The sequence below is a fragment of the Malaclemys terrapin genome, chromosome 3 (assembly GCF_027887155.1).
Source record: "Malaclemys terrapin pileata isolate rMalTer1 chromosome 3, rMalTer1.hap1, whole genome shotgun sequence".
In the NCBI taxonomy this organism is placed as follows: domain Eukaryota; kingdom Metazoa; phylum Chordata; order Testudines; family Emydidae; genus Malaclemys; species Malaclemys terrapin.
The window spans coordinates 57,302,510-57,329,107 of record NC_071507.1 but is presented as its reverse complement, the minus strand read 5'-3'; the positions used below and the strand labels follow the sequence as shown (position 1 = coordinate 57,329,107).

General features: G+C 38.1%; 1 protein-coding gene across 1 annotated transcript in view; it reads left to right on the top strand.

The window, feature by feature from the left end:
* The window catches only part of BABAM2 (BRISC and BRCA1 A complex member 2), a 326,004-nt gene that overhangs the window by 101,448 nt on the left and 197,958 nt on the right, over positions 1-26,598 (top strand). Inside the window, exons 5-6 of the mRNA XM_054024102.1 lie at positions 4,513-4,707; positions 12,892-12,966. Of these exons, the coding sequence (XP_053880077.1) occupies positions 4,513-4,707; positions 12,892-12,966 (270 nt within the window). The remainder of the gene's footprint in view (positions 1-4,512; positions 4,708-12,891; positions 12,967-26,598) is intronic.

Here is a 26,598-nt window from a genome sequence, read left to right as displayed (position 1 = left end):
TTTCGCTTTTGATCCCTGAACTGGTTGGTGTGCAAAGCATCAGCTGTTACAGGTGGCTGATTTCAATTACCTTACACGCAACATTTTATTTATTTATGACTTAGCCCTGAATTCCTTCTGTAAACAAATTGCGGCATGTGCAGGCAGGAAGAAAGATATGAATTCATGTTGTATAAAACTTACATGAAATCACAAAGAAAAAATTAGGAATTAATAACCTAAATCATCACAGTGTCAACTGAAACACTATTTGACAGCATGACCTATAGGTTTCTCCAGAGTCTTAGGCCTTGTCTAAACAAACAATTTTATGGGAAGCTGGGGTGTAAATCTAACCTGAACTAGCATGTTACGGACTAAGCGTTTGTTTGGACCCTGCACTAAAAATTCCCTGTGGGCTTTGAAGTAGGAGTAGATTAAAGCACACTAGGGAAGTTTTAGTGCACGGCTTGAGGGTCCACAGAGCACTTAATGTGTGGCAGTCTAGTGCAGGGTAGGGTCACACCCAAACTTGCCCTGAACTAAGTGTTCATGTAGACAAGCCTTAAATCCAAACCCCCTTTCATTAACATCTCTTCTGAAGGCTCATAATACATTCAGGAACCTGGATAATTAAGTAAATTACTTTTTTATTTCATTCCTTTCTCTTAAAAAATGTACAGGCAATTTTTTCTCTCAGATACACAGAGACAACACTCCCACTGACTTCAGTGAGAGCTATATGTGTATTTTCAGAGGAAAGGTCTGACCCGTTGTAACTTAATTTGTTACTCTTCTTTGTGATTTAGTTGTAGTGATTATCATATGTTTTATAATCGCTAACTAAAATAGAACTTGATGACTCTTAACATTTTTAAATGGTTTATTTTAACTTTTTCTCTACCCAAAGCTGAAAAATGGCAGCAGAGTGCTTACATTGCCTTTGGATTATTGTAAAATAAAAGAAGGACTATTTTAAAGAAGGTACTATCTGAAACACTTAAGGAACAGCTAAACATGTATTTTCACATATTATTGAGATTGGATGAGGATAAGATGATTGAAAAGTTAAGTGTCCTCAGTTATCTGCCGTGTTACTGGTTTTAATATCTAGCTAGTTTTTGAATGAAAGACATATTAACCTAGAAGCCCTGCAATGACATAATTTCTTTTGAATTCCTGTAATTGATATGCCATGGGTGGCAAGATAGTCTAAAAACTTTGTTCTGATGTGATATTGTTGAATTCCTCATTGACAAGGGCAATTGTCATTCTGTAGTTCTATACAGAACAGATGACAATGAGCTTCCTCTTGCTGTTTCTTGTTTTCTGGTACAATGTTGTTTTTTAAAAAAATGCTCAGTTACAATTAGGCCAGTTATTAAAATATCATCGGTCATTTCCTTTGACAACATGTTGTCGTTAATGTAACACAATGGAATTTGATGGAAAGGTTATTCCTATTTCTCTGGCTGCTATCAGTACATACGAGCATATTACATTCTTCAGCTTTCTGGAAATGCTCTGTTTGACTAGGTGCTGGGAACAGGAAGTCTGAGGTTATTAGTATGTTTGCTTGGTTTCAGACTGTATGATGCAAGCTCTGTTTCCTAGAAGACACTGTGTACTGAATAGTATTTTGTAGACTATTTTATTAAATCGACTAAACTTAAATGAACTCAGGTTGATAAGAAATGATTGTCAGTTCTGAGGGTTTTCCTAATCACTTCTGTGGTATCTATCTTAAGTACTTATGTGGCTGTCATGACTATAGGATCTGTGCACCTCACAAACTTGTATGTATTTATCTTCACAACAGTCTGTGAGATAAGGCAGTACTATTATCCCCATTTTACAGATAGTGAGTCTGTGTCTCAGTATCCAAAGTGGTTTTCCCAAGGTCACACAGGAAGTTCGTGGCAAAGCAGGAAATTGTATCCCAGTCTTTGGAGTCACAGGCTAGCAACTAGCCACTGGACCATTTTTCATCCCAGGATCACAAGTCAGCACTCAGCTGTAACAGTTTTCTAGGCAATTGCCGTGTGTGTGTGTAAGAGAGAGAGAGAGAGAAAAATAGAGGTATCGTAGGTCATCTGGCTCTTTAGCATAGTCATGGTTCTGAAGTCAGGGCATCTTTTTAGACGAGAGGTATTACAAAACTATCAGTCCCTGGCCTGTTTCAAATACGCACTTTGGATTTACCTATTCCCTTAAGCACTCTGTTCACCTGACTTGTGTCTGTTCAGGCAAGAATGGGGTCTATATTTTTGAAGCATGAGACCAGCCTTCCAAAATTCAGTTCACCCACTCTATTTTTAAATGGGTGATTGATACATAGTCATTATTTTATTTTTATTTTTCTGATAATGAGTGGTGAGTAGATATTGCAGCATTGCCAACCCCAGGCATTCAAAAATCATGAGTCATGCCCCAAACAGTCAAGATAGTGGCTTAAAAGTAATGAGATTTAAAAAAAAAAATGCATTCTTTTGATTGCCTTGTGGATTTTGAGCTGTTAGAGTATGCATGATTCATATTTTCAGGCTGTTCTCCCAGCCATGATTTCTAGAAAAGTTGTAGTAAAAGCTGAGATTCTCACAAAAATCCTCCAGGATTTGGGGCTTGAAGAAAATGCCAAATATCATGAAACTTGAAATAAAATCATAAGAGTTGATAACATTGATTTTATGCCTATGTTGGTAAACTTCATGACAGTTTTGCAAAGAAAGGATCTTGATGTTTTACACATACACAATATCTCTCCCGCTGACAGATTGTAGTTGTGTTTTACTTTGGATCATAACATTCAAAACTGGGGAAATATCTTTTTAATAATTTGATATTTAAATCTATTCCTGGATAAATGATGAAGTGGCCCAAAGAGAAAAATACTTGTAGAGAGAAAAAGAAAAGTGAAGTTGACATAAACACTGATCCATTCAATTCCTATAAAAGTAGTCTGAGGATGTGTACTATAAGCTTACAATTTTCAGTTATAAGAAATATGATAAGTCCCATTTTTAATAATCCGAAACAAATGGTCACATCCTTCTGCAAGATATGTATCATTAGTACATTTTGCTTGAAATAGTGTTCATATAGGACTGTGAGCTCATGCCTGGATAGCCATACAAGTGTCCTATCTCCATTCCCAGAATGACAGCATAGAGATTTGACACAGCTGGTTTTTATTTTACAAGTCAGAACTCTGGATCTTTTCCCTTGTTTAGCCTCTCCATATTTTTTATTTTGATTTAATTCATTTTATGAAAATCTGGGTTAAAAAAATAAATTTTGGCATATATTTGAATACAAAACGGTCACTTGCTGTTAATTTTTTTTAGAAAACAAAGCCTTTTCTATCTTTTTCTATCTTTTGAAATGTTACATATTAAAAAAAAAAATGGTTCCGCTTTAGAATGTTCAGACATGTCAATGTGTTTTTATTCACACATGCAGATTGTATACAATTTAAATATCCATTATAAGTAGTTAATATTTCCATGTCAAAAGTAATTGTAGGTTCTTTAGATGCTTTGAGTAGAGATGCCTAAATTGAAGGGGCAAAGAGGGGACTGATATTATTTATTATTTTATTAGTTAGATTTAAAAGTTGACACCTGTTCCAGGCTCTAGGCACCATAACATATTTAATGATACAATGAATACAGTTAAATTAAATCTAACATGTATTAGTTATCCCATTGTAAAAACTTAGTAGACACAAGGTAAATTAAGTGAAGTCATCCGCAGCTGAGTGTATAGTGTTGACCTTTTTTAGTTACTTTGTGATAAAAACTGCACTAGGATTTTTCAGCGGGATACGTAATGTACATTAGCAATCCTGCTGGGGAACCCCTCCACCCCACACACGTTTTTTGCTCTGAGGACATAGCCTTAGCCGAAGTTGAGTGAGAACAGCCATGCTCTGAAATAGTACTTGAGCTGCACAGGGTGATTGGATTAGTTATCACAGAGTGGTCATGTCAGCAACTGACATTTTGTGTTAACTTGAGCTGTAGTCTATGCCCCCTAACAGGCCAGCCAACTCAAGTTTAAAACCAGCAACACACTGAAGTTAAGGGGTTCTGTGTGCGGATGGGACTTGAGTCAAGGGCAACGCTCAGTTTATAACTCTAATTAACTCTGCAGTGACAACAGGCCCATAGGCATTTGGTTGAGGCAACTGGGTAGACGCTTGTTCTGCTCCAGCCCAGACAGTACCTGTTCTGTGGATAAGCAGAGGAATATGATTTTCAAGGCTATTATCAGCTTGGCGTATTCACTGGTGCTAACTTGACTTAGTACTTTTTGATTCAGATTCAATACAGGGCTGCATTTTTCTGAACCAATTCTCATAAACTGTTTAGATCAATTTTTGTTTTGTGAATGGAAATGTCTCAGGACCTCAGATGTAACAAGACACTATGTTGATGAGGACTTTATAAGTACTAATTAGTATGTAGGCAAGAATGCTCATCTCTTTCTACTGCTGTAAACTAGTCTGTGCTTTTGTTCTCCCTTATTCAACAGAATTTAGCCTCCTGGAATCCCTCAAATCCTGAATGTCTCCTGCTTGTTGTGAAAGAGCTCGTCCAGCAGTATCACCAGTTCCAATGCAGCCGATTACGGGAGAGCTCTCGCCTCATGTTTGAATACCAGACTTTACTTGAAGAACCCCAGTATGGAGAAAACATGGAAATTTATGCTGGCAAAAAAAACAACTGGGTAAGCTATTGAGAACACTTCTGATAAGAGCACAATAAATTAATGCTTTTAGAGTTCCTTTCACTATAGTAATTCTAGCTATTACCTTGTAAAATAGAGCTATTTGTGTGATGTGGGCACACATACTATGGGTTTACAGTGGTGAAAAAAACCCTGTTTGTCCCCAACTCACCTCTGCACTCTCCACTCCCTCTTTTGTTCACTGCTTCTATTCCATTGCCTGACTTGAATCTGATTTCCAGGTGAGCAACAGTCTTCAGAGCTGATGGCAGTGCATCTGGTTTACAGATGAACTGGTAAATTTTTTTGTGAGAATCACGTGTTCTGTCCCAGTGAGGCTATGTCTGCACTAGAAGGCTTTTGCTGACATAGTTATTTCAGTTAGGGTATGATGGAATGTGATTTTAGTGACATAGCTGGGCCATCAAAAGCCCCTACCATAGACACAGTTACACTGGCAACAGTGCAATTTTGTCAGTATAGCTCTGGCCCCACTAGCAGTACTTTGCCACTATAGCTGTACCAGCCCTAGTGTAGAAATAGCCTGAATCTCATTGAAGTTTTCTAATTCCACACCTCCAGGGCCTGGTTTTTAGTTTAATTATCTGAACTGCACTATCTGATGGTTGTAGATAGCACAGGGGTATTTGATTATATTATAGTTATAGGGCACTGTCAACCCCTTAACCCCTTTTCCTACATGTCTGACCACCTCTGAGAACACATAAATGTTAAGAGCTCCACTGTGCTTTTGTAAGTCTCAGTGCTGTATCTGGTCAAACCCCTTATTCAGGAAAAAAAAAAAATGCTGAAATTAAATGTAGGGAAATCCTTTCACAATTGTTGCTTGGAAAGCATGCTCTAGAAAATTAGCTCCCTGTACCTACAAACACTGCCTAAATATTTTGTGTTGAAATGTGAAAAGCCTTCTTCATATTTTTTGTTTGCAGACGTGCATTCAACCTTTAAAATAGGTTTTGGTAGTACCAAAAGCTGTAGTTTAGATTGTGAAAAACTTCCTATTATGAACCCCTTTTTTTCTAGTATTTCTAAGTTTTGGGCTGAGTCCAACACCCATTGAAGTCAATGAGAGTCTTCCCTTTGATTTCAGTGGCTGATGGTTTTTGAAGGATTTGTCTTTTGAGTTGAAACTCTCTTAGGGGAGGATCTATTAATGGAGATTCTCTATGTCCTAGTAAGGAGGACAGGAGGGAAGATGATAAAATGCTGGTAGGATCTGATGAGGAACAGTCAAATGGAAAAAAAGTCCTATTCAATTACATCATGTAATGGCAGACAGCTAAAAAATGACAAGTTTTTAAAGTGCTTATATACCAGTGCTAGAAGTCTAAATAATAAGATGGGTGAACTAGAGTGTCTCGTATTAAATAAGGATATTGATATAATAGGATATTGATGATACTTGGTGGAATGAGGTTAATCAATGGAACACAGTAATACCAGAGCACAAAATATATCAGAAGGACAGAACAGGTTGTGCTGGTCGGGGTGTGCAACTATATGTGAAAGAAAGCATAGAATCAAATGAATTAAAAATCTTAAATGAACCAAACTGTACCATAGACTCTCTATGGCTAGTAATTCCATGCTCTAGTAATAAGAATATAGCAGTAGGGCTATATTACCAACCACCTGGGATGATGATAGTGACTGTGAAATGCTCAGGGAGATTAGAGAGGCTCTAACAATAAAAAACTCAATAATAATGGGGGATTTCAACTATATTGACTGGATACATGTCACCTCAGGATGGGATGCAGAGATAAAGTTTTCTTGACACCTTAAATGACTGCTTATTGAGCAGCTAGTCCTGGAACCCACAAGAGGAGAGGTGTGATGGGTTAGATCACAGAACCCCCCTTGGGAGCTGCCACCCAATGTGCCAAGACTACTTCTGCCCCTGCTTTCCCTGCCAGCTCGGGGCCCCAGCACCCTGTCTTGCTGAGCCAGACACTCCCATCTGCTCCAGCAAAGACCAAGGGTTTGAATTACTTTCCCCAAAACTGCAGGTTTACCTAAAAGCAGCTAACAGAAGTGTTCCTCTCTTTAACACTCAGATGCCCAACTCCCAATGGGGTCTAAACCCAAATAAATCCGTTTTACTCTGTATAAGCTTTATTCAGAGTAAACTCATAAATTGTTCGCCCTCTATAACACTGATAGAGAGATATGCACAGCTGTTTGCCTCTCCAGGTATACTCTGAGTTAATTAATAAGTAAAAAGTGATTTTATTAAATACAGAAAGTAGGATTTAAGTGGTTCCAAGTAGTAACAGACAGAACAAAGTAAGTCACCAAGCAAAATAAAATAAAATGCACAAATCTATGTCTAATCAAACTGAATACACATAATCTCATCCTCAGAGATGCTTTGGTAAGTTTCTTTCCTCAGACAGGACACCTTCCAGGCCTGGGCACAACTCTTTCCCCTGGTACAGCTCTTGTTCCAGCTCAGGTGGTAGCTAGGGGATTCTTCATGATGGCGCATCCCGTTTTGTTCTGTTCCATCCCTTTATATATCTTTTGCATAAGGCGGGAATCCTTTGTCCCTCTCTGGGTTCCCACCCTCTCCTTCTCAATGGAAAGACACCAGGTTAAAGATGGATTCCAGTTCAGGTGACATGATCACATATTATTGCAAGACTTCATTGCCCACTTGCTAGCACACATGTATACAGGAAGGCTTACAGGTAAAACACAGCCATCTGCAATCAATTGTCCTGGTTAATGGGAGTCATCAAGATTCCAAACCACCATTAATGGACCACACTTTGCATAATTGCAATAGGCCCTCAGAGTTATATTTCATATTTCTAGTTTCAGATACAAGAGTGGTACATTTATACAAATAGGATGATCACACTCAGTAGATTATAAGCTTTGTAATGATACCTTACAAGAAACCTTTTGCATGAAGCATATTCCAGTTACATTATATTCACTCATTAGCATATTTTTATAAAATCATATAGACTGCAACGTCACAAGAGGCAATTCTTGATTTAGTCCTAAGTGGAGCACAGGATCTGGTCCAAGAGGTGCAGATAGCTGGAGCACTTGGTAATAGTGACCATAATACAATTAAATTTAACATCCTTGTGGCAGGGAAAACACCACAGCAGTCCAACACTGTAGCATTTAATTTCAGAAAAGGGAACTACACAAAAATGAGAAGGTTAGTTAATCAGAAATTAAAAGGTACAAAAATGAATCCCTGCAAGCTGCATGGAAACTTTTTAAAGACACCATAGTAGAGGCTCAACTTAAATGTATACCCCAAATTAAAAAACATAGTAAGAGAACCAAAAAGTGTAACCCTGGCTAAAGAACAAAGTAAAAGAAGCAGTGAGAGGCAAAAAGGCATCCTTTAAAAAGTGGAAGTTGTATCCTATTGAGGAAAATAGAAAGAAGCATAAACTCTGGCAAATGAAATGTAAAAATATAAGTGGGAAGGCCAAAAAAGAATTTGAAGGACAGCTAGCCAAAGACTCAAAAAGTAACAGCATTTTTTTTAAGTACATCAGAAGCAGGAAGCCTGCTAACCAACCAGTGGGGCCACTGGACTATCAAGATGCTAAAGGAGCACTCAAGGATGATAAAGCCATTGCGGAGAAACTAAATGAATTCTTTGCACCGGTCTTCACAGCTGAGGATGTGAGGGAGATTCCCTCCTTTTTAAAAAGGGTTCCAGAGGTGATCCCAGCAATTACAGGCCGGTAAGCTTGACTTCAGTACCAGGCAAACTTGTTGAAACTATAGTAAATAACAAAATTGTCAGACATATAGATGAACATAATTTTTTGGGGAAGAGTCAACATGGTTTTTGTAAAGGGAAATCATGCTTCACCAACCTACTAGAATTATTTGAGGGGGTCAACAAGCATGTGGACAAGGGGGATCCAGTGAATATAGTGTACTTAGATTTTCAGAAAGTCTTTGACAAGGTTCCTCACCAAAGGCTCTTATCAAAAAAGACCTAGATAAGTTCATGGAGGATATGTCCATCAATGGCTATTAGCCAGAATGGACAGGGATGGTGTCCTAGCCTCTGTTTGCCAGAAGCTGGGAATGGGTGATGGGGGATGGATCACTTTGGTGATTATCTGTTCTGTTCATTCCCTCTCGGGCATCTGGTATTGGCCACTGTCGGAAGACAGGATATTGGGCTGGATGACTGACCCAGTATGGCTGTTCTTACGTTCTAACTTTTTTTTTTGTCTCAATTAAAAAAATGTGTTTAAATACATTTTGAAGCAAATCTCTTGAGCATTTTGAGTTGTGAGGGTGGAAACATTAAATTTGTTAAACATTCAATAAATTATGGACACATTTATTATAACTCAGATAAAGATATCTGAATTTTAAAATGTATTTGCTGCTAAAGAGAACATGTAGGAAAATGAAGACCTTACCCCAAGTAGCTTGCAGTGTAGATAGAAACCTTGTATATTTCAAACATAATGTGGGTCATACAAATAAGAAAAACATAGAACACAGATGAGTCTTGAAAAACACTCTTACAGTGTTGTTAACTATGCACAAATCCCAGCACAAGCAGGTGGGCTTAACTTGTCAGGCCCTTAGACATTTATTGTGGAAAGGCCTTTTGGAAGAAATTACCGGTAGTTTTAAGGAGTGCTTTGAGTGTGGCAAAGAAGGTCGCTAGGAGACTTGGGATGTGAAAAGTATTTCTCAATAAGAACTGCCTGCTATACTAAGTTTGGAGGGAAACTGTTTGAACTTGAATTATAAAAATGCCCTATGGAATTACTTCAATAGAAATTTTACCAAGTGCATACTTTAATATGTTCTACAGAGAGATCCTCAGTTCACCCCACGCTCTGAGAGAGAGAGAGAGATTGCATGTATGGATGTCCCTTCCTACATGGTGTTAAGATTGCTTGTAGTTGTGTACATAGCTTTATCTGCACCTACCTACAAAGACAAACACCATACCCTTTCATTGAGTACATACTGTATACCTAGCCCCTACATATACATGCACATTCTCATTTACACACCATATATATTATACTTGCATTCAGTAGTTTCACATCTTTATTTTTTTTCTTCTTCCTTTCTTTTTTCTGTTTCTGTCCACTTAAAATTTTTCAAACCCTATGGAAATCGTATGCAAAGAACTCTGGTAGTGCAACATGAAAGTGGCACATAAATGTCAGAAAATGCTGAATTATCACTGAACATTCACTCAATCTTAAATTTGCCCTAGTTGGTTATAGAAAAAGTATATGATTGAGTAATTAGATACCTCTGTAATGCATATGCAAAAATAAGGCAGAGTTAAAATTGAACAAGCATTCACCTACCTTTCCTTGCTATATCCTGATTTTTGTGTGCTTAATGTTAGATTAATTAAAGTTTTTTTGTTTTTGTTTATGGTTTTTTTTGCATGGGTTATACACTTTTTTGACATAATGCATGAAATATCCTTACTTTATGTCTCAGCGGGGTTAAAATCTTTAGGAAATCAGACCAATGTTTATTTCCTTCTAGAAGAATGAGCTTAGTCTTCTCATAGCCAGGTGGATAAGGCCTCATTTTAAGGAAGCATATGAAACAGAAAGGAAATCCTTCCCATTTCCTTTGCATACACTTGACGCATAAAAAACAGCAATATGTTAGGAAGAGTTTGGCAACTTCTCAGTAGACAACAGTTGCAAAGCAGCCCTCTAGGTTTTACAATTTACATAATCCCGAAGAAAAATTATGGCAAACCCTCTTACCAGTTCTTTCTTCCTCACTGATTTAAATGCTACTTCTGAACCATCTACACTATTTTCAGCTCAAGCTCTCACATCTTAAGATCTCTCCAAGTTTGCTAAGAGTAGAAGAAATCAGAAGATGTTGAGAATGAAAGAATCTCTTTCCCTTCCTGATTATGAACAACTCATTTGGCACATTCCAGTTACTCTCACAAACAAAGGCTTTATTTACAGAAATCAGTCTCAAAGTTCTCAGTACGTTTGTTTACCTTTGGACAAATCCTGCACCATTAAAGCCAATGGGAGTAAAATTGAACCCTTTACAAGTAGGATCATTTCATTGCTGAGAAGCAAGGATGGTCATTTTCTGCCAACAGAAAAGGGCTGCTACCCAGATGTGTGCAGAGGTGGACTGTCCTAATGAGAGGAAATAGGAATCCTTCCTCAGTGAGAGAACCCCATTTTGCAGTTTATCAAACAGCTCATGAGATTTATGGCATCCTCCAAACTCAAATTATAGCTCTGGTACTTCTAGTTTGTCCTGGAACCCATATCATAGTCCAGTGTGGATTTTGATTTGAACAAAACTTCCTTCGCTTATTTCTAATTATTATTAGTTGACAGAGTGAAATTTTCAATATGGATGAATTATGGCCAGACTAGTTTGTGGTCTAAATTGGTGAAAAGCTAAAATTTGGTTTCTAGACTACAATAACACCTAGTTTGCATAAATGTCTATTTAAAAGAAGTAATTTACATTGCCATACAGGTTCTGTAGCTCTCTTTATAAAATAAAACATCTACTAGTCTCTTTTTTTTTTTTTTCCCCATTCAGAGACACTATCCCACTTTGGAAATTAATGGCATGAAAAATGTTATTTAACAAGCAAGCACATACCTGAATGATGGGGCAAGAGGAAGACTCTATCCATGTTTTTCTATTTTCCTCCATTAGTATAACTTTAAAATGTTCTAATAGAGTTTTGTCAGAGAAAGCTCTTGTACAGTTGGACGGTAAATGCCCAAAGGATTTTTAAGCCATATTTTAAATCCCTGGAAATAGAGATGTATACAGTAGACACCTATTGAAAGAGTAACCTTGTTACATCCCTTTTTTCTCTCAACAATTCTCTTCAGTTGTGAAACAGGACATTTCGTCTTTTATGTGATTATTCTGTTGCAAGGAAAAATTATTCTTTTTATCTGATACCATAGTACTTTCACTGTATTTTTGGGGCTTTATTTTCACTGTAGCAGAAAGTGTTGATGAGATTGGCGCGGCTGCAGTCTCTTTAGTTATTAGTGGTAATTATGCCAGTTCTTCCCAGTAACATTCAGGCAGTCACTATATTAAATAAGTGTACCAGCAAAATACATATAATGAATTTCCCATTTAAAAAAAAATTAGAGATGTGTGCAAGGCATGCTAATTTCCGATGCATCTAAATGCTGTACTAGAACACACAAATAGCCAGATTTGCAAAAGTGGAGCCTGATTTTCAAAAAACATGCTTAGTTTCCACTATGGCACCTAAACAAAGGGGCAAAATTTTCTCCTCATTCTCAGTGGGAGCTACTGAGTGCTGAGCACTTTTGAAAATCTGAGCAATATATTTAGGTGCCTAAGTGAGAACTGTTGGGTTCTAAACTCTTCAGAAAATCTAGCCCTAAAATTAGATTGTAAACTCTTCAGGGTATTGACTGTCTACCTCTGTGTCTGTACAGTATTCAGTACAGTAGGGCCCTCGTCCTGATTGGGATGTTTAAGTGACATGACAATAGAGAGATTGTGTATTACATTGTATTCTGGATGCAATACAGAATAGTAATTATTTTGCCTATGATTTTTAAAGTAGAGTCCTTTAAAGAAATACCTATTTAGCAGTCAGGATGTAGTTTGTGCAACACGTCATTGATGACCTTTATATTTCCCCCTTATTATTGTAATTTGAGTTTTCATGAGGTATTTACATTCATGGGAATAATTTATGCTACTAGATGTAATCCATTTGTTAAAACACTTAGGATGCAAGTTAACTTGTGGCTGCAGAAGCAATGACTTCAACGGTGATGAGTAAAGAGAAGACATACGGCCTGGTTTAATCTAATGTAGGTTCTGATATGGTGCCAGCCATTATGCTCTCTAAGGACCTTCTTACCATTGACTCAGTGGGAGCAATGCCCTGAGAGTCTTGGGATATATTGCCATATTGCTTATTGTGAAAGCTGTAAATAAATGTTTTTTTGTTTTTTTTTCCATTTTCAACAGTTACCATTGAAAGCTGTTGCTTAACTCTTCCTCCCTCAGTTGCTAGAAGATACTGCCTTGCTAAATATTTCAGTCTGAATAGGTTCAGCTTGTGACCCTGTCTGCTGTAGATAATAGAGAGTGAGATCACTTTAGCTGTAGGTCTCATTATTTTTGTTCCTTTCTCCTCAGACTGGTGAATTCTCAGCTCGCTTCCTTTTAAAGTTACCAGTGGATTTCAGCAATATTCCCACATACCTTCTCAAGGTAAAATAAATGACTGTATTGACAGTGCTCATTTTGTGAGAAAGTTTGGACTAGTGAGATGTTCCCAGTAATAATTTTATTTTGAATTTCAGAAATTTAGCTAAGAAGCTGAAAATCAGACCTTTCAAAATTTTTGGTTGGTGGGCTGGAGAAGTGTCAGTAGAGTTACTTTGTAGTCCTGATTAAATTGTCCTTGCAAATGTGTAACAATGAAAGGAGTTTTCTTCCAAATGAAAAAAAAATCAGTTTTTTCCCCAAAGTTTTACCCATCAGGATGGGGAGGGAGGGGAGTATCCACCTGGATTAATTGACTAACAAAACTAACACACTGATTGATTAGATTCCATTTTAAAGACTATGCAGGAGCCTAGGATTCACTAAGTCCATTTTATTATTGTGCTTATTCTGACCGTACATCCCTTCTTCCTACTCACATAAAACTGCAGCCAATTGTGATATAATGATAACGTGGTATTATCACCAACATCAGAAAAGCAATGCAAGAATTAATTCAAATATAACCTTTAAATCTGCGCAGCTGTCAGGATGGAATGGATGGTGATTTTTGCCTAATAAGTAACGGTTTGCTGTAGCTGTTTTTCGTCATCCCTGTTCTTTGTGGTTTAGGTGCCAATAAGAGGTGTGCTGTGTGCACGTGTACTACATGCAAAAAATGAGCTTTCTCTGTAGAGTATTTAAATAAGGGCTTGAGGCATTGAAAGTGCAGGCACTATTTATGAGAGATTTTTATGTGATTAACTCAAGAAAATACATGCACTGTACTTTTCCTGAGTCAAGTGTGTGCTTCATTAAACCTTCATCTTCAATTTACAGTCGACTAACTCTTCGTTACGCACCCTGGGTTATACAACCCAAGCAGGGATGGTGTCTGGCACAATACAGCAGATCCCCTGGACCTAGCCTTATTGCAAAAAATACATATAGTAAAACAAAATGAAGAACTTGAAAAATGAGTATGAAGTAGAGTTAATTTAGGTCTACAAATTACTTTTCTATTCCAGAACAGCAATATGTTTACCTCGGCACCCCTGTGCTTGTATCATTCAGTTGTCTCAGTTAGGCATCTATTTAAGATCATGTGAATATGTATTTAGTAATAGTTATAAGCAGTTTATTAAAGCAATAAAATACAATTTTGGCATAAATATTATCTTTATTTTGGTAAAAGGATATTTTTTCCCTTTTGTGTTTTTTCTCCTTTTTCTCCAAAGTGTATATGATAAATACAACTTCATTATGTATGACACTTTCTATACAGGACAGAATTCAAAGAACTTTACAGAGTTTTAAATATTATTGGTCTGAGAGGTCCCCTCCACTTCCAGAAATGGAGGGGACCCAGATCTGAAACTTCTACTTTGGGTTGGGGACAGAACAGAAGGCCTTTGGACAGATGGATATGGTTTCTGCAGATTTCTAGTAATCCATGGGATTGGGGGGACAAAATGCTGGCCAGTTCTGTGAGATAGAAGGGGGGAGAAAACCTACAAACTCTGAGACAATTCTAAATAAACTCTCTGTGTGAACTAGTAGAGCTTAATTTCCCCAAATTGGCTTTTCCCAAGTAGAGGTCAATTTGTGTAATTAGAATTAAATAGTAGCAGAAGAGGACAGAGAAATTAAGAGGTTATAGTGAAGGTCCCCAAAAATGTAGCTTTCTTATAGTAAATTTACAGTTGAACTGTGAAATATGATATATAATTCTGTTCCGTAAATAGCTCTGTGGTGCTTCAGTAAATTTACTGTGTGGCAGGATTGCACTTCTTGGTGACCTTATAAGCAACATTAAAGGCAGTTGCTTTCAAATCTCAGGTGAAAACAACAAGAGAGTGGAGTGCACATAAAGTAGAAAAATAGAAGAATGCTATTTCAGATGTAAGAATTTGTAGAAAAGAAGGCTCTTACACTTTCAGTAGAATGTTATACAGATTGAGAGAAGACTAATGATTAAATAAGTGGAGTAGAGACAGATAGGATCCATAAAAGTAGAGTTGAACAAGCCCAGAGAGAGTGTTAGAGTGAGGAGAGAAGTTTTCCACTCAATCCTGAAATGAATGAGGAGCTTCTGGAGATACTGGAAGAAAGGATGTTTTGGTGCTAGTACTAAGAATAAATATTTATTAGATAAAGCTATGCTGGGTTATTGTGTGACAATCTGGAGTGTGTTCTAACGTTGGGAATGCTTATTATTCACTTGAAAAACAATAGAAATGTAGGACTAGAAGGGACCTTTATAGGGCCTCTAGTCCAGTCCCCTGCACTGAGGGAGGACTAAGTATTATCTAGACCATCCCTGACAGGTGTTTGTCTAACCTGTTCTTAAAAACCTCCAATGGTGGAGATTCCACCACCTCCTTAGGTAATTTGTTCTAGTTCTTAACTACCATTACAGTTAGGAAGCTTTTTCCTAGTATCTAACCTAAATCTCTCTTGCTGCAATTTAAGCCCATTACTTCTTGTCCTGTCCTCAGTGGATAAGGAGAACAATTTATCACTCTTCTCTTTATAACAGTCTTTTACGTGCTTGACAGTTATCATGTCCCCCCTCAGTGTTCTCTTCTCCAGACTAAACAAACCCAATTTTTTCAGTCTTTTCTCCTAGGTCATGTTTTCTAGACCTTTAATTTTTTGGAATTTCTCCAATTTTTCCACATCTTTCCTGGAGCATGGAGCCCATCATTGATGCTTTGCAAGAACGATATGTGTTTTACATTCAGTACCACATTCATCATTACTTTGGCAGTTTTTAGAAAGTGCATTGTTAATTGAATGAGCCCAGTCACCTCCAAAGGGTTCTGAGTTCATTTATGTTCACGGTGTCCACGTACTCTAGACTTCCTCTGTTGGTTAAGTGTCTGCTACTCCCCCTCATTCTCTCTGTTTACAAAACTGCTTCAGAGGTGAATCATCCTACCAAGGTCTTGCAGAATTTTTTGGAGGAGAATATGAATAGTGGTTAATCCATTTCTCAGCAAATCTAGAGCTTGATTGGTATATAATATTCCTAGACAAGTAGCTGCTCTATTGCTCAGCCATGTTAGAGCTTAGACGTTTCTCTATGCTGCAAGTGAGTGCTAAGGGGAAAGAGTCTAAAGGTACCATCTTCCCATTCCATGCAAGCAGCAGGACAGGATCTCTTCATGGGATATTCCCATGTGCTCTGAATTGGGGACTGCATACTGCAAGTAAAAGGACACAATTTGCTAACTTAAAAACATGTCCCACTCTGTTTGTCCAAGCATGCATGCTTAGTGAATAGCATGTATTAACTAGTGACTTGTGCTGCTCTTTGCCTGTTCCCCATGCCTATACCGTGGAATTCTATCCTTGCAGACAGGATTCCTAGAATGGAAGCTACAGTTTTCAGCCTTCTGATTGATCCTCATCACAGCATGGGCAAAGGAGGGATTAGGTGTTTAGAATTTTACTAGCTTGTCTCTAAATTTATAATGTTTAAAAGTCATGGAATGGTGGCTTCTTTGTGACACTTTCCAGAATCAACTCAGAGTCCTATTTTCTATGTTGTTTGCATTAAACAAATGCTATACATATATTCTCTAAATCAGCGTTTCTCATATGTTTCCACTAGGGCTGTCAATTAATCGCAGTTAACTCACATGATTAACTCAAAAAAATTAATCGTAGTTTTAATCACAATGTTAAACAGTAGAATACCAGTTTAAATGTATTAAATATTTTAATGTTTTTCTACATTTTCCTATGTATTATATTCTGTGTTGTAATTGAAATCAAACAGTATATTATTTTTGATTATATATATTTACAGTGTAAAAATGATAAAATAAATAGTATTTTTCAATTCACCTCAGACCAGTACTGTAGTGCAATCTCTTTGTTATGAAAGTGCAACTTACAAATGTAGATTTTTTTTGTTACATAACTGCACTCAAAAACAAAACAATGTAAAACTTCAGAACCTACAAGTCCACTCAGTCCTACTTCTCATTCAGCCAATCGCTAAGTTTGTTTACATTTACAGGAGATAATGCTGCCCTCTTCTTATCTACAGTGTCACCAGAAAGTGAGAACAGGTGTTTGCATGGGATTTTTGTAGCCGGCATTGCAAGGTATTCATGTGCCAGATATGCTAAACATTTGTATGCCCCTTCATGCCTCGGCCACCATTCCCGAGGACATGCTTCCATGCTGATGACACCTGTTAAAAAATAATGTGTTAATTAAATTTGTGACTGAACCCCTTGGGAGAGAATTTTATATCCCCTGCTCTGTTTTACCCGCATTCTGCTATATATTTCATGTTACAGCGGTCTCGGATGATGACCCAGCACTTGTTGTTCATTTTAAGAACACTTTCACTGAAGATTAGACAAAACGCAAAGAAGGTACCAATTTGAGATTTCTAAAGATAGCTACAGCATTCGACCCAAGGTTTAAGAATCTGAAATGCCTTCTGAAATCTGCGAGGGATGAAGTGTGGAGCATGCTTTCATATGTCTTAAAAGAGCAACACTACAATGCGGAAACTAAAGAACCCGAACCACCAAAAAAGAAAATCAACCTTGTGCTGGTGGCATCTCACTCAGATAACACTGCTCTACAGCCAAAATGCTTCTGAAATAAATGTAGTCAAACTTTATTAATTCTGGGTCACTGAGAACGAAAATGATGCTTAAAATTGTTGATTGGCTCTAGTTTTCAAGATATGCTATTGGGTCAGTATATACGACCCTTGACTTGGGAATGGCGGAGGATAAGTGAATTATAAAAGGTAGGGATCTCAATTTAAACCAGAAATGACTAAAATACATCTTTGACTGGATCTATGAATAAATCTATGACTGTGTTTGGACAGTACTTGCTTTTTAGGCAAAACAATGAATGATGCAATCTGAAGCTGGTATTGCGTCATACATGATATGAATTGCATCATGTTATTCCTAGAAGTCATGGATGATGCAATCATAACGAAGCTTACATCACTCTGCTGAACAAATTGCCCTATATCAGCTCTAGAAATCATACAGTGTCATGCTCTCTTATTTCTCAGTGTTTGATTTTGCAAAGGGACACATTTCTGTTTAGGCAAAGTGAGCAGAGATGCCTTGTACTTGTGTGAACAGTGCAGATAACTTCTGCTATGTTTGTGGTGAAGTGACTTTTGCATCACAAAAACGCAGTATAACCACTATGGTTAAGAAAGCCTATCACCTTTATTTTGGCTGCAAAATTGGAGATCAGGACAAGAGGTGGGCCCCACACATATGCTGCAACACTTGTGCAACAAATCTTTGCCAGTGGTTGAACAGGAAAAGGAAATCTATGCCTTTTGCAGTGCCAATGATTTGGAGAGAGCCAACAGATCATACCAGCAATTGTTACTTCTGCATGGTGCCTCCAGTTGGGAAAGGTGTGTCAAAGAAGAAAAAGTGGACTGTGCATTATCCAAACATTCCATCAGCTATACGCCCAGTACCCCATGGAGAAGGACTGCCGGTTCCTGATGCACCAGAATCATTCTCACTTGAGTCAGACGAGGAAGAGGAAGAGGATGAAACTTCTGGTCCTGAACCATCAATGTCACAGGATCCACATTTTCTCCCATCATCCTCCTCCTCTGAACCACACCTCATAACACAAGGTGAACTGAATGACCTTGTCAGGCATTTGGAACTACCCAAGAGTAAGGCAGAGCTGTTGGGCTCCAGACTACAGCAGTGGAATCTCCTGGCAGGTGATGTTAGGGTTTCCATGTTCCGTGACCGTCAAAAGGATCTTGTCCCATTCTTCTTCATGGAAGGTGATCTTGTAGCCTGCAACAACATCGATGGTGTGATGGCAGCCCTCAACGTCGTTCACAATCCAGATGAGTGGAGACTGTTCATTGATTCATTGAAGACGAGTCTTAAAGCTGTTTTACTGCATAATGGCAATGTTTTGCCATCAATTCCAGTTGGTCATGCAGTCCATATGAAGGAAATCTATGACAACATGAAACAACTTTTGAGGTGCATAAACTATGACCAACATCAGTGGCAGCTTTGTGGCGATTTGAAGGTTGTTGCTCTCTTGCTTGGTCTGCAGACTGGATACACAAAGTACTGCTGTTTTCTCTGCGAATGGGATAGTTGTGCAAGAGATTCCCACTACATCAAGAAAGATTGGCCACTCCGACAGTCATTGGAGCCTGGGAGGAAAAGTGTTTAGCATCCACCACTTGTTGAATCGAGGAAGATTTTGTTACCACCCTTACACATCAAGCTGGGTTTGAGGAAGAACTTTGTCAAGGCCATTGACAAAACACAAGCAGCTTTCAAGTACCTCCATGGAAAATTTCCAAGGTTAAATGAAGCTAAGGTAAAGGAAGGTGTCTTTGTTGGTCCTCAGATTCGTGAACTTCTTCGAGATGATGCATTTGACCATGCACTGCGTGGCAAGGAAAAGACGGCATGGAAAGCCTTCCAGTTAGTGGCAATAAATTTTCTCGGAAACAACAAGGCAGATAACTACAGGTTGTTGGTGGAAAACCTCCTCAAGGCATACAAAAGCCTTGATTGCAACATGTCACTAAAGATACATTTTTTGCATTCTCATCTAGATTTTTTTCCACCGAACTGCGGAGCAGTGAGTGACGAGCACTGGCGAGTGATTTCACCAGGACATTGCAACAATGGAGAAATGCTATCAGGGCAAATGGAGCCCATCAATGCTTGCAGACTATTGCTGGACAATGACAAGAGATGCTCCATTTAATGAATACAAGAGACAAGCCAACAAGCGCCGAGTAGACGCTGAATAGGACTAAACTATGTACATAATAGTTTTTTGCCTTTTGTTTCATAATAAATTTAGTTTATATAACCCTTTTGCTGATTTTTAAAGTGTTACATAAACAGGACAGGTGAAATATTATCATGTAAAGCAACCATAAACACATGAAAATACCTAGGTTTACAATTTATGATTAAAACTCTACTATCTACACAATATACATAGACATAAAATGTAAAAACTTAAATATCTTAGAAACAGTAGTCAATCATTTGTTTTAATTGTCAATTTATTCAAATTGAATATTTGAATTCAGCACATCAAAATACATAATAAATAGCACATTTCATCTCTGAAGCAGACGACTTCTCAAAAATTGTAGACCAGTGTAACGAAAATAAACATGTGTCAGTCCGCACTGCTTTGGATTGTTATTGAGCAGAACCTGTCATCAGAATGGACGCACGTCCCCTGGAATGGTGGTTGAAGCATGAAGACACATATGAATCTTTAGTGCATCTGGCATGTAAATATCTTGCAACGCTAACTACAACAGTGCCATGAGAACGCCTGTTCTCACTTTCAGGTGACATTGTAAACAAGAAGCCGGCAGCATTAGCTCCTGCAAATTGTAACCAAACTTGTTTGAGCGATTGGCTGAACAAGTAGGACTGAGTGGATTTGCAGGCTCTAAAATTTTAAATTTTTTTTTTAAATGCAGTTTTTTTTGTTCATACATCTACATTTGTAAATTGAACTTTCATGGTAAAGAGATTACTATGGTACTTGTATTAGATGAATTGAAAAAATACTATTTCTTTTGTTGTTTTTTTTTACAGTCCAAATACTTGTAATCAAAAATAAATATAAAGAGAGCACTATACACTTTGTATTCTGTGTTATAATTGAAATCAATATATTTGAAAATGTAGAAAACATCCAAAAACATTTAAATAAATGGTATTCTATTATTGTTTAACAGTGCGATTAATCACACAATTAATCGCAATTCATTTTTTAAATTGCTTGATAGCCCTATTTTCCACACTATGACACTGTTGCAACAGAAAAAGGTTCAGGACCCCTTCCTAACAGCAGTACACAAAGCACATTAGGGAACTTCTAGTTTGCATTAGCAGGGGCCACATGGAATGTTAGTAGGTGGCTGGATTAAAGAGTATTGTGGCCCTGTGCACTGTGGAAATTGCCTCCATCTTCCTTAAACTAGACAGAGCATATAATATATAGTCTGTAAATATGAAAACATCTCAATTTATTATTTTCATAGGTGCATAATATGTAATCCGTTAGCTGAGCATTGGGCAAAGACTCTAGTGATTATAAATGCAAATGTGTATATATATGGAGGCAGACAGACATCTGAGAATTGGGGAGAGAGCATCCTGTATTATAGTGATTCCCTTCTTGCTCCTATTGATTTTTAGTGTAGGACCATGGATTTGGTTCCTAGGCTGGGAGTAGAAGTTTGCAACTCACTGCACATGCACTCAAGATTGAGCTCAAATGAATGCCTGTGCCAGCCAAGCCCAAATAACATGATAGGTTTGCAATGAGATTTGGTTGCTTCCTTTTACTGTTGACAGTAACCTAGCCTTCAGAACTTCAGGTCTTCATAGGCTTAGCTTCCCCTCACCCCCCCTCTTAAATGGACATCAGGAATAATAACTTATCCATCTTTCACTGAGAGATCAGATCAGTTCACCAGGACTTTCCCAAAATATCCAGATGAGATAGTTATTCAAAAGTGGTGGAGAAATATTGGAGGAAACTTTTCAAAAATCTAATATAGAAATATATTAATATTAATAGATCTAGAATATTTAATTTAAATATACATGGCAATTGGATTTTAAAAAAAAATCTGATACCCATTCTCTCTCTTCTTTTGCTCTGGGAAACGTTTGCTAAGTAGGCTAATCGCTGGGGTGTATTTAAAAAAATGAGACTTAGAAATGAACTCAGTGCATAGTTGACTCCCCAGCTATAGGGGAAAGGGTTCCTGATGAAAGTGGAACTTGCTGGAGACCATGCAAATCAGAAAAGAGCAAGTACTTTAGTGCATTGGATAGCCAAGCCAGATAGTCATGGTCTCCTGAGTCACAGACTCTTTTCTGACTTTTGAAAAACAGGCAGGGTGTAAGAGAGGAACTTTACCAACTCCTAAGGGAAGGGGCACTGAGTGTCAGCTGGCCCTGGACGCGCGTTTGATCTGAATCAATACAAATAAGGGACTGATTGTGGGATTGGGCTTCAGCAATCCAGCAAATAGGAAAGTGCTGTGCACTAACTATTCGTCTAGACAAGTCCTAACTCTAAATTCTGTTGACTTTCAATGAGACTTAGGCTGCTAAGTGCATAAATCAGTTTTGAAAATGGGACTTAGGTACCAAATTCATTTAGGTACTTTGGAAAATTTTAGTCAGAGTCACTCTCTGATCCCCTCACAAAAAGGAAAATGAAATGTAAAGACTCATTTTTTCTTAAGATTACAGAGCCACATCCAGCCACCAGTCTACACCAAAACCTTCTTTGACATCTCTGGATGATCTCATATACAGGATGGTGGCCTGAAGTCTCATTACAGGGTGAGGAAAGAGATGGGTCAAAAATCACATGCTACATGGCAGCAAAAGTGCAAAATATGTTGTAGTTCTAATTCTAATCCTCAGGGACCTGTGACTTTCACTGGATTAAAGCAAAGGGAAAGTTTGGCACTTGTTCTACTTCTATTTCTTGGGTTATATTATAGTATTACATACAAAAATTTACATTAAAAGAGTGTTACGGTTGCAAAGTCAAGCAGAATTAAAGTTGCCTGTGCAACTTTACTTTACTGCAACTTTACTACATTCTGTTCAAATCCTGCTTTGAATACAGAATTATTGCTTTCTTCAAGGACTTCCCCATAGTGCTCATCACTATAATATCTGAATGCTTCATAAATATGAATTAATTTATCTTCAGAACAGCCCTCTGAGGTGAAGTGGTTGTATTATCCCTGTTTTATAGATGGAGAGTTGAGGCATTGAAAGATTCAGGCCAAAAATGTCCACTAATTTTGGTACCTATTTGAGATGCCTAGGACTTTATTTTTTAGAGTACTTACCATTATATAGCACAGCTCCCACTGACTTCAGTTGCAACTGTGAGGGCTTGGCAGTTCTGTAAATCAGAATTCAGTGTCTTGAGTTGGGCTTCCAGAAAATAAGGAGCACAATAAGCGACCCCCCGTGAAAGGTCTGGTTTATATGTCTTACCTGTCATCACAGGAACCCTGTGCCAGAGGCAGTAAATGGTAGAATCTGTTTCTCCAGGGCCGCATTCAGGTGCCTTAAGTGTGATACCATTTTTTTCTTCTTCTTGCACTTCCTAGAGTCATTCACTACACACATTCCAACCCCTGCAACAAATGAACAGGGATCCTGCAGACAACAGTCTCCTTCACTACATAACCCTGGTTCATCTCCACAGCACAGTCTATTCTGTGCATTGAATGAGGCAGTGGTCCTGTGGAAAAAATAGTATATAATAATGTAAAGAAAGAACGTATCATAATGCATACATTTGAGAGGGCTGAATAAGGTTACACAGGCCAACCTTACTTCTAGCATTCCTAACTTGTGAGTGCTTGGCTTTGCAACTTTACAGTAATATTTTTTGATAAAATTTCCACTGTTTTTTTTAAAAAGCAAACTGAAAAAACATGTCACTTGAGCCAACAGAGTAACTGATAGCAGTAGTAAGTTGCCACTGTCTATGTGGACCAGTCACTAGATCAGATGAGACACACATTTTACTAGTTGTTTTCACAGATTCTTGCTAGCAGGAGAGGAATAATGAGACTCAAGAATCTTGAGTTCCATTCCAGGTTCTAGTGGGATGTGTGCTCTGGTGGTCAACTGGGCTGAGACCCTTCTGCCCCTGTTCCCCTGCCACCACTTGCAGCTCCACCTGTAATTATAGGATGTATTTGAAGGTAGGGTTGGAACAGCGCTCTTGTAGTTTATGAATCCTGACGGTGCCTGAAACATTTTTGTGAATTAGAGTAGCCAGGGCACATTCAGTTATTCAGAAATAATTTGCAGTTCTTATCCTGCCCTTGGGTAAGGCATGTTTTTGTGAATGAGACCCTTGGGACATAATAAATAGGCCTTGGGGCTTTGTAATAAAAAATTATTTTACATTCAATGCTCTCTTGTTAGTTATTATGTTGGTTTATGCACAGTCCACTGAATGTTGATAAATGCTGTAGAATTCATTTAAACTTTCAATGTAGGAAGAAAAGATATGAATAAATTACATGAAGAGGTGAGAGGACAGACAGAATTTGACATATAAATGGGTTACAAACATAATGACAGCTTAATGTGTGAACTACAGAAGTGAATGCAGGATTGCATGTTCGTATTGTTGTGTTGTAGCCTGAAGCCAATGTTTCTTAGTGCTGTGTCTTTTAAATGATTGCAAAGTGATTTAATAAGCTGTGTGTTGTAGTGCCTCCTCATTCATGGAATCTAAATGACTTTCCATTCTGATAATGACTGAAAAAAGAGTGGTAGACATCTATCTTGTCACAGGGAAATAGATTAGGTTAAAAATAAGAAAACAGAATGGAAATTTCAAACTGATTTGTACTCTCTTTGGATGCGTCTTCACTGCAGAGTTAACTTGGGTTGTTACTTGGGTGTTTCTTCTAACCGCACTCTCAGCCACATGCAAAATCTTCTCACCCGTGTTTGATGCTTTAAACTCAGACTAGTTGATCTATCTGGGGACATGATTTAGAGCTCAGTCCTGCTTTCACTCAGGCTGGTAACCTGCTCAGTTTGCAATGAGGATGCAGGCTAATCATTTGAGTGTTGATGGTCCTCCATTGTCTTTCCGTAGTTCCTCCCGTATGTGCAGAAGGAAAGAATCGTAGAATGGCTCAGCTTACTGCAGGACAAATAACCATGCCTAAGCCCTCCGAAGTCCTGGAGACACACATGGGTGCATAGAGAACCAGTGAGGGCACAGTAACTTGGGCATGGTTTTGCAGTGTAGCCACAACCAGGCTAGGTTAACCCAGGCAGTCAGTTCCAGCTGCCTGTCACCCAAGTTAACAACAGTGAAGGAATACTCTTAGTAGACTGACTCTCAAGTCTGCATTTTTCATGGACCTGTACTTCTTTTTAAAGTTTATGGGTGTGTTTTATCAAACAAGTCACTAATCAAACTAGAAGCTAAAGATTTAAAGAAAAGCCCATGGCGTTGAATCTCAGAGCCTGGGTTAAATGACTTGGGCTCTTAGGGGTTGGGCTAAGGGCCTAAAAATAGCAGTGTAGACGTTCCTGCTCAGGCTGGTGCCCAGGCTCTGATCTCTGATGAGAGGGAAGGGTTTCAGATCCGAGGCTCCAGCCGGATTGGGAACATTTACATGGTTACATTTAGCCCTACAGCCCGAGTCCCATGAGTCTGAGTCAATTGATCAAGGCTCTAAGATTCTGCACCTCAGCTCTTTCTTTGCAGTGTAGACATACCCTAAGAGTTAACTGTAGTTAAATGGTTGAGCAGTTGAATATAAGTTATAGCTTTATGTGGTTTTGCTAATGAAAAGCCTGCAAGATGTCTAAAAGTATTTTTTTCTTTGTCCTCTCCCAGCAGGTATGTTCATGCCTGAACCCTGATTATTTGTCCTGTCACTTGGGTCATCTCCATTCTCCCATCTCCCCCACACTTATTCTCTGTTTCTGGCACCATATCACACCCACCTTCCTTCTGGCCATGGGAAATGGGACTTGTGATCCCGCAGAATTAATTTCCACAACTCCTTTTTTAGACCCTCATGTTTACCCAATAGTTGCTAGTCATCTTGTGTTCCTATCCAGTTCAAATATTTAACTACCGTTAATCCTGCTAGTCTTCAAAAGAACACCAAATAGTGAATTATATTAGAGTAGTGAAGTTAAAGGAGGAGGATGCTCCTATAAGATCATGTCTAAACTAAGATAAAAGATACATTTTTAAGATATGTAAACCCGTAGGTGTTAAAATCCTAGCACAGACAAGGCAGTTGTAGTTTTGACATGTGTTATCTTGTCAAGGTAAACCCTAGGGTCCTCACAAAGGTTTATCTCAACAAGATAACACATGTTAAAACTACAACTGGCTAGTCTTCACTAGGATTTTAACACCTATTGGTTATTGTGTTAAAAGTACACCTTTTTCCTAAAAAAAAAGAACAGGAGTACTTGTGGCACCTTAGAGACTAACAAATTTATTAGAGCATAAGCTTTCGTGGACTACAGCCCACTTCTTCGGATGCACCTTTTTCCTAGTGAAGATAAGCCCTAAGAGTTTTTAATGGTGAACTGTAAAGTAGAGTTAAACTGGTTAAGAGTTTGTGTTTGCTTGAGGTTAAAGGGTTACCTGGATCATATGGAGAAGGCTTATTAGTTAATCTAGGCCATCTTCCTGCCAAAGCAAAATTGTTTCCTATTAAAATTTATTGCCGTTTTTTCCCCCATCTAATTTTAAATGACCTAAATGATGGAGTTTTCACCACTTCCCTGGAGAATCTCTTCTGCAGTCGTAGTAGATCTCACTATTAGGAAGTATTTCCTCATACTTGACTTACATTTTCTATTTTGTAATTTAATCTCCCATTATCCTGGTTCTACTCCTTTATTATGCTGAATAATTCCACTCCCTCTTTTGTGTTTATACCTTTCAAATATTTATAGGATGCAGCTGGAGGTGAAATTTCCAGCTCAGGCAGACGTACATGCGCTAGCTGTCATTGAGCTATGTGCTAAAAATAGCAGTGTGGCTGTAGCAGCAATGACAGCACCAGGCTAACTG